The following is a 12,369-nucleotide window of genomic DNA, read 5'->3' on the forward strand; positions in this document are numbered from 1 at the left end:
AGAGAAGTTGATGCTGGTCCACAATTTCTACAATGGGTTGGTTGGAAACACTAGAACTCTAATAGATGAAGCAGCTGGTGGAGCCTTTATGAGAAAGAGTGCTAATGAGGCTTACGATCTATTGGAGGAGATGGCTCTAAACAATCAGCAGTGGCCAACTGAAAGGAGTCAAACTAAGAAAGTAGCTGGTGTGTTAGAGGTTGATGCCATCACAAAGTTGACTGCTCAAGTTGAGGCATTGACAAAGCTAATTGCAGGGCAAGCTAAACAAGCCCAAGTTGTCTGTGAGATATGTGGAGGAAGTCATCACTTTTCAGAGTGTCAAGCAGATGTGGATGATTTGCCAATGGATGAAGCTAAGGCCAGTGGAAATTTTTCGCAGAACAACAACAGCAATTATGGGTTCAACCAGGGTGGTAACCGAAGAAACAGTGGGTTCTATCAGCAACGAAATCAGAACCAGACACAGAACCAACAGTTTAATCAGCAACAAGCCTCTGGTGGAAATTCTAGTTTGCAAACAGATTTACTGCTACAATTTATGACTGAAACTAGATCTTCAATCAAAGACCTGCAGACTCAGATGGGCCAACTAGCAACTCAGGTAGCAACCCACCCTCAAGGGAATTTGCCTAGCACAACTGAAGTCAATCCCAAAGAAAAATGCAAAGCAATTACCCTAAGAAGCAGTAAGAAATATGATGGTCCTGAATTGCCACAACCAGCTGACGGAGATAAGGAGATTAAAGCTCAACCAGTGCCAACCCCAACACCAACAGCAGAGAAGGCTACTGATAGCCCAACACCACCACAGCAGTCTCCACCAATCAGTATTGATCATCATGTGAAAATACCCTATCCTCAGAGACTCCGAAAGACCAATCTAAACAAGCAGTTCACAAAATTTCTAGAGGTCTTTAAAAGATTACACATCAACATTCCTTTTGCTGAAGCCTTGGAACAAATGCCTCGTTATGTGAAGTTCATGAAGGAGATTCTATCAAAGAAGAGAAAAATGGAGGACTATGAAACAGTGGCATTAACTGAGGAGTGTAGCGCCATTTTGCAAAAGAAACTACCGCCCAAGCTCAAAGATCAGGGTAGTTTCAATATTCCATGCTCTATAGGGGGTTCGGTGGAAACTAAAGCTCTATGTGATCTGGGAGCAAGCATTAATCTAATGCCCTTGTCTGTCTTCAAAAGGCTAGGATTGAGAAAAGCAAAGCCGACAACAGTGACCTTACAACTAGTGGATCGTTCTTTGACTCATCCTCGTGGGATAATTGAAGATGTACTGGTGAAGGTTGGTAAGTTTATCTTCCCTGCTGATTTCCTAATTCTTGATATGGAGGAAGATTCAACTATTCCCATTATTTTGGGAAGACCATTCTTAGCCACGGGTCGAGCCTTAATAGATGTTCAAAAAGGAGAGTTAAAGTTGAGAGTGCAAGATGAAGAGGTCAATTTTAATATTTTTGCCCCAACCGACATTCCTACCTATTGCAAGATTGAGATGGTGAAGGGTTCTTTTTTTAAAGCTAATAAGAAGAAAGCAAAGCCTAAAGAGCGACTTCGAATGATTCGGCGTCGTTGGAAAAGAGTGATGTGTGGTAGTTCTGAAGGTGAGCTGACTCTTGTGCAAAACTCTGAAATCAACACGATTGATGGTCAATTTTCTTCATTTAGTACGAGGGCTCTTTTAGATGAAAAGGGTCCACCTAACCCTTTCTGAGAGGGTCTCAGGTAAGTCTCTTTTCTCTGCATTTTATTGTATACATTGAGGACAATGTCATATTTAGTTTAGGGGGAGAGACTTAAAAATTTTAAATTCTGCATTTTATTTTCTGCACTTTAATTTTCTGTGTTAGTTTTTGTTTTAGTTAAGGAATAGCAATAAGCTTGACGATAGTTGTATACTGCTGATTAGTGTGATGTGATCTGAAACTGTAAAATAACTGTGTGCTTGATTCTGTTAACTCTTTGGATTAGTTCGGATGCTTAGAAACCTGTGTTTTTCTGCAAATACTCAATTTGTGAAAATTGTTATAATTGTTTTACTATGGTTTGTGGTAAGATTGACAGGATAGCTTAGAACTTGCATGTTTATTCTTTTGAGACGGAATCCTTGATAGTGTTCAATTGGAATATGACTTAGGCATTTGTTGGATAGTTTGAGCCTTTCAAGCCTACCATAATAATGTGTATCCCTAGTTAACCTTTTGAACCTAAACCTGTTTTGTTTTTCACCCGTTGATTTGAAAAATTTTGCAACCACACTATTAATTTTTCTTCACCATGTTATCCATGATATCATAAGCTACATGATTAGTTTGGGGGAGGAGAAACATTTAGTGTGAGGAATTAGTGAAAAAAAATTTGTAAGATTGAGAAGAGAAAAAAAATTGTAATTCAATGTCACTGAAAAAAAAAATATGAGATATGAAGAAAAAAAAGAACAATAAGAAGTAAAAATATGTTTGAAGAAAAAAAAAAGATTCAGTGATGTTGGAAAAATAATAGAGATATCTTCTATCAATCTTGGTAAATTTGGGAACATTATGGGATTCTAGAGAAAGAAAAGTAAAAAGCTTGTGGGTTCTGTTTGTGTGCTTATGATATCTTGAGCCGAAATTGTCTTTTGCCTATCCCTGAATATCTGAGCCATTCTACCTAAGCCTTGAAAAGACCTAATGATGCCGAAGAATACTGTCAACATTAGTGGAGAAAGGTAAGCATGCAAGCTTATGAGTTATCGGGCTGTGGAACTGTTGGAAAGAGTAAAACTTTTATAACAATGTTTCACATTTGAATAAATTTTTGCAGTTATACATAGTGTTATGAATTAAGCATCTGAGTTAATTGTTAGAGTTAGTAGGCTCGAAATTCTAGTTTATGCAAGGAAGAAAACAGAGCATGAGTCAGCAGCGTAGTGATTATCTGATAGCGTAGTTAGTTTTTTTTCCTTACTCAGGGGCGAGTAAGAATCTAGTTTGGGGCAATTTGTTAGGTTATATTTAACCTATGTTTCGGGTCTTTAAAGTTAGCATTTTCTCGTCTATTGATATCTTTTGGAGCAGTTTTACGCTTGATTTTCATTGTTTCAGGTTCCCGGGGTGTTAAAGTTCAAATTCAGTCAAATGGCGAAAAACTGGGACAAACTGGAAAAAATTGGAAAATTCGGCTCCAGACGCGTCAGTAGTCGCGACCTCCAGAGAGCCAGGTCGCGACACTTTTTCCTGGAGTCGCGACTTCGAGATTTGGCAGAACCTCTGATTTTCGAGGTTTGCCTGTAGTCGCGACCAGCTTAAATGCTAGTCGCGACTAGGTACGGAAATCGCAGATTTGACCTAATTTTGATTTTTTTCTCAAATTGGAGGCACACCTCTCATCCCTATATAAGGAATACGACACTGAAGGTCAAAGCAAGCAGAAATAGACCTAAATAGTGGATGCAAGTGGAGAGGAAGCTATCTTGAAGACCCGGAGCGATATCACCTTCTAGTTTCTTTCTTTTACCCTTAATTTCTTCTTTATGTTTGTTTTTGTTTCTGAATTAATCATGAATGTTTTTAGAGTTATGTTAAACAAAATTTCCCAGTAAGGGAGGATGATGAATGTTGTTTAAGTTTATGCCTAGTTAATAAATAATTGCCATTCCTTCATCTTATGTGTGAATACTATCTATATTTGTGTTTAATTCCATGTGCAAGCTTGATCACCTTTTACATGTTTAAGGATCTCAATTCGAAATCTGAAAAGTGAGAATTGAAAATGCTAAAATTTGGATAGTCTAGGTTTTGATGTGAAACGAAAGTATTTACATAGCCTCAGTGACGAATAGATTATTGCTTAATGCTGATTTTGTGTTGATTTAATTAAGAAGTTAATTAGAGAACATATTATTTAGAACCTAAAAGATCTGAAAAGAGTTAGGTTAATTTATAATCTGTCATTCACATTGAGATAAGGATAGCAATTAGGTATTAACATTGGTAACTTATCAACAGGATTCACCTCCCTAATCTCTCATCTTGATTAATCTTCGTTTATTTTCTCTTTAATTTTCTGAGTTATTTACTTTCAAATTGCAAACTTATTATTTTACCAAATAGAATCATAAGTATAGTTTAGTAGTACTTAATCCAATTCCCTGTGGTTCGACCTCACTTGCGTGAGATACTACTTGATTGCGTACACTTGCGTAATAAACATAAAGTTCGTAACAAGTATTGTGCCTGGTCTGGTCAGGCTGTGAACTACCAAAAATTCACCGTTCATTTTTCAAAAGGAGTTGAAGCGAGGGGAGCCACTGATATTGCTGAAATCTTGGGCATGAGAAAGATGAAAAAGGATGCAAGTTATCTGGGCCTACCGTTATTTAGATCACTAAATCGCACAAAAGATCTCCATTTTCTTGTGGATAAAGTGCTCTGAAGGGTGAATGGTTGGAAAATGAAACTATTGTCAAAGGCCTGAAGGACTTGTCTTATGCAATCGGTGGGTTCATCGGTGGCCACCTATGTTGCAGCAATTGAAGTCATCCCCAGATCGATCGTTACTAAGGTGGATAGATTTCTCAGAAATTTCTGGTGGAGATTGGATAAGGGGAAAGTGTGGCATAAAATTTCCTGGAGCTCAAAGTGTAAATCTAAATTCAGAGGTGGATTGGGATTTAGAAGATTGGAAAATGTCAACAAAGCGTTCTTAATGAAATGGGCGTGGAAAGCTCTTATCAATCAGGATTCGATATGGAACACAATCATCAATGCAAAGTATATTAGGAAAAAGTTTCTGGATCTAGATCGAAATCCGTCTGACTCGGGTATGTGGAAGGCTATCCTAGGGGTCGATCCGTTTTCCTAAGGGACTATGCCGAAGGATTGGTAATGGAAATGATACTTCCATCTGGTTCGATCCCTGGGTCATATCGATTAACAGATGCCCAACTCCGCTTAAGGATGCTACTTCTGATGTATCTCAGGTTTGTCAGTTTCTCCAAAATAATGAGTGGAATGTTGATATGGTATACAATTGGTTTAGCGATAGGGATGCTGCTGCTATTATCAATATGGCTCGACCAGAGAGGGATATTCCGGACAGTTGGATGTGGGCTGAGGAACCAAATGGTCAGTTCTCCATAAGATTAGCTTGCAAGCTGATCAATGGAATGAAAGTGAACAGGGGCCCCGAACCACCATGGAAGATGGTGTGGAACTCGAAATTACATCCGAGGTTGAAGTTCTTCTGGTGGCAGATTTACAGGTATGCTCTCCCAACAAGAGGAAAACTTGGCTCCTTTATCCCTTTAGATTCTGATGCTTGTCCTTGCTGTGGAAATGCATCCAAATCAATTTTTCATCTTTTCTGGAAGTGTTGCTTTCCAAAGGCTCTTTGGTTTGACACGGGATGGGGGATAAGAATTGATGCGGCCCCAGTTGAGAATTGGCAGCAGTGGACGGATTGGTTTCTTGATGCTGCCAACAGGCCGACGCAGATCGGTTTTGAGGAATTCATGGTCACCACTTTGTGCATAACGGAGGGGATCTAGAGAGAGAGGAACTTGCAGATTCATTCAGATAAGGCCACTCCTATGCTGCAAGTGTCCATTGCAATAAAAGGAAAAATTTTAGAGCACTCGTTGGTTGTCAAAAATGATGTTCATGATATCGTAAAATGGAGCCCCCCCTCCCCCCAGATTGGGTGTGCTGTAACACTGATATTTCTAGAAATGGAGATACAACCATTCTCGCGGCTGTCCTCAGGGATGATCATGGCACCTTGGTGAAGATTAAAACCTGGAGTACTCGAATAACTGATCTAAAGATGGGTGAGGCGCTGGCTGTCTGTATGGCAACTGAGTGTGGTTGGTGGAGAGTGAAGTCAAAAGGGTTATTTTTCAGTGCGATAGTGCAGTGGTTGTTAAGGCCTTTGCATCTGAGAGCGACTATGAGGCTGACTTCAATCTCCTATACTCGCACCACAGATTCAGGAATTGGTGCGACAAATTCATGGAATGGGATATTGTTCATATATCCAGGAAATGCAATTACGCGGCACACAACTTAGCAAAGTGAGCGATGGTGAACGACCGGTTGGGCAATATCAATCCGAGTGATTTAGCACAGGGGGTGATCGATGATTTTATTGAGTGGAAGCCTGGAGATTGAGCTCTGGAGGGCTGTTTCTAGCCATCTTATGCATTTTTTGTTAGTCTCTATTTGTCCTATTTTAGTTTGATCTATCTACTTTTATGTTTTTTTTTCTTTCAGTTGTCTCGGTCTGTTTGTATTGTTGGATTGAAGTGTTGGTAATGAAGTTTTGGTTGGGTGCTGGTTTGCACCCACCAGTGATAAAAATATATATATATTTAATATATACTAGCAAAAAACTACGTGCGAAGCACGTATACTAAATTTTATGCTAATTTTTTTCTATGTTAGTTGAAAGTGATATAATTAAAAATTAAAAAAAATAATATTACTTATTAGGTGAGATTATTATTATGTGTATCTAAATATTATAGTTTATAATTTTGTCAATTAAAAGTGAACACCGAATGCAATATATTAGTGTTTAAGAAAGCTTGAAGATTTAAATATGTTCTTTTGTTAATCCAAAAATAAATTAAAAAATTGATGTTCCAATATTTAAAGAAACATTACTTAAATGGGTGTAAGATAAAAAGAAAATTAAAAATTAATCTCTAAATTATTGATAATTAAAGATAGCATTTGTCTAAAAGTTGTAGATAAGAAAATTAATGATAGTCATTGGTGGATTTCAATCTTCATTTGCTTCGACAGAGACAATAATGTAATTTTTGTATTTTGCACTTTTCATTCTAGCCGGGTCCGCATATATCTGGATTGTCCATTTTTTCGTTGATAAAGCGGCGGTGTACCTGCAAACCGTGATGTATTTTCATTTAAAATGATTAGACATGGTGTGTATAGCTTATTTAATTAAAAAATCAACTTATGAAAGGCATGTAAAACTATCTTTTTTTAAAAATTACATCTCTGCAGTATATTTCATTAGTTGGGCAGCAGTACACGAAAATATTTTTTCCACAATATCTGCGAGCATGACAGCAGATAGGCTCTTTGTATTGTCATCAAGTTTAACATATGCTATAGCACTGTAAAATGCATATAATAAGATTGTTAGTATCTTTTTTTTTTTATTTTAACTTAATTTCAATAACATCATATGTTTTTTGTAATATTCCGTGGTGTAGGAAATCCTTCCTGGCTGCATGTTGGCTTGTCACATATAATATTTTTTATTGCAATTGTATAAATCTATTTTTTTATGACATGCGTCTCATGACATGTAATAAAAACTCTAGACAATATCAGTTATTTTTATTGTCGCCTCAATCCAAAAATATTTTTTCTACATCTAAATCAAATGGTGTAAATAATATATAGTAAGATATTGAAACAAAAGTTTTATAAAATAAATATTGTAGTAGTCTTTACCTCATTCAGTTGCAGATTTTTCATCAACTCTGAAATTTGGATGTTAGTCACTATTTCGCGAATATATTTAATTGTACTTCTAATTTATGAGCACATGATCAACAACAGTGCTGTAATGTACTCTTTGATTTTTTTTCTTTTTTTGCATCTAATGCCTCAAGTTTACTTATGATAAGTTTTGGTGGGTTTTAGTAAATATTTTTCTTTTTCTGGTTTGCATTAATAGCTAGAACATGGAGAAATTAATAAGATTGACATTCTTTTTTGTCGCAGCATGTACAAAGCAGCATAATTATAATAATGCTTTAAGTTGCTTTTATTTTTATTTAACAGAAGACGAAATTATAAATTTTATGGCTTCTTAATTATGTTGTATGTGCTAAAATGTAATTTTTTCTTTTAATGAGTGTTTTTATAGGAAAATGGTGATTCTATAAGAGAAGAAGTGAAGAAGAAGAGAAAAATCGTAGATGTACAACAGCAAAAACCCAATCGTATTTTTTTTTTTTTAATTTAATGAGATTTATTTTATTATATATATATATGAAAAGTGACCAATGAATTTTCCATAAACTATTTTATTTTTAATAACAAATCATTTTATTTTAATATAAATAAAAGGCTAATTAGCAATTTTTCCCCCGAACTTTGACATATACTAAATCATGCCCCCTGAATTTTTTTGGCCGTTAAAAATTCCCCCTAAACTATTGAGATTGTTAAATTTAAGGACTTTTTTCTAATTTCATTCAATTTTACTGTTTCAAGTACTAAATCATGCTCCCCAGACTTTGATATCTACCAAATCATGCCCCTCAAATTTTTATATGTATTAAATCATGCCCCTGAATTTTCATCCATATTAGAATTTTTTTACTAAAATTAGATAAAAGTCCTTAAATTTAACAATCTTAATAGTTTAGGGAAAATTTTTAACGGCCAAAAAAGTGCAAGAGCATGATTTAGTACATGTCAAAGTTCGGAGGAAAAATTGCTAATTAGTCTAAATAAAAAGTCACCAAATTTCTCCTAAATCAAAAATTCTGTTATATAGACACACTTTATATAGAATAGATATATAGATAGATATAGATTCTTTATTCTCATCTTATTCAATAAAATCCGTGAATTTTCTCTCAAAAAAAATTATAATATAAAAAACCTAATCAAAGTACACACTAAATATTCAACAACAAAAAAAAAAAGTAGAGAAACTAAAATACGTAAAACTTTTGAGGTACTGAGGGCCAGCGCGAAAAGTACAAATACAACAACAGAAAACTGAATACTGAAGAGAGAAAGAGAGAGATGGAGAAGAGGGTGTCAATTCCACTATTGCTGCTGGTGCTGTTCTCACTGGAAATCACTGTTCAAGCATCGTCATCCTCGGCAGAGAAGTGGGTCGTCGATGGAAAGGTTTTGGAGTTGGACGATTCAAACTTTGATTCCGCCATTGCCGCCTTCGACTGTGTATTGGTCGACTTCTACGCTCCCTGGTGTGGCCATTGCAAACGTCTTTCCCCCCAGGTTCCTCTTTCTCTCTCCCTCAATTTTATTTGATAAAGATTCACTTTTTATCTCCTGTGTTATTTAGATTAGCGATTCATTTAAATTTGACTAGCATAGGACTTGAATTTGAAACAATTATTCTAGATCTAGTTATATTTTATACATATATATATAATATATTAATCATCATTTGTTTGAATTTATGATTTCGAGAAGAACAACTACACCGAATTCAATATGTAAAAGTTTAGATTGTTTTTGTTGAATCGCTAAATTCTATCCCTGGCAAATACAGGTTTTGTGGAAATATTAAATTAAATTTCCTTCTTTGTCTGGAGTATGGAGTTAACATTAGGTTGGAATTTTTTGGGCATTATTGTTTAGTGTTTGATTAGCATTTGATTATGTTTTTGATGAGAATGAATGATGTGATGAAAACTATTTATTATACATCTTATTTTTGCTGCAGTTGGATATAGCTGCCCCTGCACTTGCTGCTTTGAAGGAACCTATAGTGATAGCTAAAGTAGATGCAGACAAGTTTAGGCGGCTTGCTACGAAATTCGACATAGAGTATAACCTTTTCCCCAACTCCATTTTATTTATTTTCATTCCTCTGTGTTTCTTGTTATCGAATGAAAATGTTATGTTACCATTTACATAAGTTAGGGTTCTAGATTCCTTTGGACGGACCTAATATGATGTTATTGCATTGATTTGTTTTTTTATAAAAGATTGTTGGGTATCAACTGTATTACATCTTAGTCAAGCCATTTGATATAGCACTTTGAATTTGTAACTAAACAAGTTTAAATATTTATTTGAATACTGAAGAATTTTGTCTCTGTGACCATGGTACAGTGGATTTCCTACTCTGAAGATCTTTATGCATGGTGTCCCAATGGACTACAATGGACCTAGGAAAGCAGATTTACTTGTTCGTTATCTAAAGAAATTTGTGGCACCTGATGTTTCTATACTTGATTCAGACTCTGCTATTAGTAACTTTGTTGAGGCAGCTGGAACTTACTTTCCCATATATATTGGGTTTGGCTTGAATGAATCTGTTATATCAGATATGGCTAAAAAGTACAAGAAAAAAGCATGGTTTTCTGTGGCAAAGGATTTCTCAGAGAACATGATGGTCTTGCATGATTTTGATAAAGTTCCAGCTTTGGTGGTCCGTCATCCTAGTTACAATGAACAAAGCGTCTTCTATGGCCCTTTTGATGGTTTGTTTTTCTATAATTGTTGTCCTCCTAAATTTTCTTCTTGAATTCAGTTGGTTCTATGACTTTTCCCCCTACCAATTTTGTTTTTCTTTCTACATTCAGAAAATGGAGTTAGTTTTATAATATAATTCTTTGGTTCATACTTGTGCATTTGGAGGCATTGTTGAATGCACTTCTTGCTTCAGAAGCCATTTCCATATATTTTTGAGATCCTTTGAAAGGCATTAGAAACAGATATCACATTTAGCTAATTAAAAGTTCAGAATCGATCACCGTTGGATGCTTTGTTCTGTTTCACATTAAGAAATAACAGTACACATTTACCTGAGAATTTAGATGTGCAAAAAACACTGTTTTCTCATTAGGTTGGTGTACTGTTTCCTATTTATTTTATATTTAAAATTCAAAGATTGGATAATGTAATCCATACATACCTGCAAGGCTGCTGCAACTAAGCTGTTTCATAGTCCTCATTTTTGGAATAGGGTATATATGTTAGGTTGTTCTATTTGTTGCTATATTTTCATGCAGTTTGTAGTAGTTTATATACTGACTAGCCTATTAGGATGTGACTAGTCTTCAGTTCTGCTTGTTCACATGTTCTTGTTTCTAGAATAAGTCTTTTAATTCTTTCCTAATTATCTTTAACAATCATCAGCAATTGATTTCTCAATTTCTTTCTGAAAGGAATTCAATTGCTTGATTAACCTTGCCTTTTAATGTGCAGTGGAGTTTTTGGAAGATTTTGTAAAGCAGAATATGTTTCCTTTGGTTATGCCAATAACCTATGACACGTTAAAGTCGTTGGACAATGATGAAAGGAAAATTGTTCTGACAATTGTAGAGGATGAAAACGATGAGAAGTCAAAGAAACTGATCAGAATTTTGAAGTCTGCTGCATCTGCAAATCGAGACTTGGTATTTGGTTATGTTGGTATCAAACAATGGGAAGACTTTGCTGATACATTCGGAGCCAATAAGAAGACAAAACTGCCAAAAATGGTTGTTTGGAATCGGAATGAGGATTACCTTACTGTAAGTTCTTATTTCTTGACAAAATGTTACTTATCTGTAAAATGGGTGTGAAATTAAATACTTGATACTCTTTTGTGGTTTTTGGTGGCAATATTTGATACTTTTAGATACATTTAAATTTGAAAAATACATAAAATTTTGAAAAAAATTCCATTAGGAGAGCTGGGAATTATTTTATGTCATACCTGGTTTTAGATATGTTGAGAAAGATTTTGAAGATGCTACTTGAAGATTAAGATATGCCAACTTCAATCCTAATACAGGTGATTGAAGTTGTGATTTCTAGCTTGCTGCTATCTTTTAATGTTATTTTATTGGTTTCCATTTATTCTGATTGGATTACAGGTTAATGGCTCAGAAAGCATTGACGAAGAAGACCAGGCATCGCAAGTATCGCGATTTCTGGAGGGTTACAGGGAAGGGAGAACAATAGAGACAAGAATGAGCGGTCCATCAATGCTTGGCTTCATAAATTCACTATTCAGCGGCAGCAATGCTGTGTATCTAGTATTTTTCGTGGTTGCAACTATTTTCGTAATACAAAGCATCAGAGGAGATGAAGAACCTCCCAGGGTCAGCACTCGAGACGAAGTGAATCAATCTAGCACTAGCAGTTTTGTCCCTGAAACTGAAAGTAGTGAATCTAGATCAGGACAAAAGGAAGACTAAATAAATAAATACTCTTCTAGCTCATAATTTTATCATAAATTTCTTAATTATAGATTATGCTTTGGATTAGGAGCTTTTTACAGTGTAATTATTTGTTTGAGACAAGTGACTGCATAATGCTTTTTTATTCATGTTTTTCACTGAAAACTTACAACAAAATCATTCAAAGTTTCAATTTTAATTTAAGTAATACTTTTGTATATTTACGTATATTTTTACACAAAATAGTATATATGTAGTTGAATATATTCAGATTACTATAATAATATATAATGTGTAAAATATATTTAGAAAAAAGTTTTAAAATAGAAAAAAATTAAGTGTAGGTATATTGTATTAAATAATTAGTTGTTTTAATTTAGTTTAGGTAAAATTATAAATTGTTATTAATAAAACTATATAATTGCATAAATTTAGGTAAAAAAAATATTTTTGTATTAGTT

At 34.8% G+C, this 12,369-nt stretch overlaps 1 protein-coding gene across 1 annotated transcript; it reads left to right on the forward strand.

Annotated features, from left to right (window-relative positions):
• Positions 1–8,648: 8,648 nt before the first annotated feature.
• On the forward strand, positions 8,649–12,112 carry LOC115705652 (protein disulfide-isomerase 5-2). The gene is made up of 5 exons (XM_030633054.2): positions 8,649–9,008; positions 9,460–9,563; positions 9,852–10,222; positions 10,950–11,257; positions 11,603–12,112. Exons 1-5 carry the CDS (start codon positions 8,790–8,792, stop codon positions 11,924–11,926), a joined length of 1,326 nt encoding a protein of 441 aa, XP_030488914.2. The 5' UTR covers positions 8,649–8,789; the 3' UTR covers positions 11,927–12,112.
• Positions 12,113–12,369: the final 257 nt, after the last annotated feature.

Source organism: Cannabis sativa, chromosome X (assembly GCF_029168945.1).
Source record: "Cannabis sativa cultivar Pink pepper isolate KNU-18-1 chromosome X, ASM2916894v1, whole genome shotgun sequence".
Taxonomy (NCBI): domain Eukaryota; kingdom Viridiplantae; phylum Streptophyta; class Magnoliopsida; order Rosales; family Cannabaceae; genus Cannabis; species Cannabis sativa.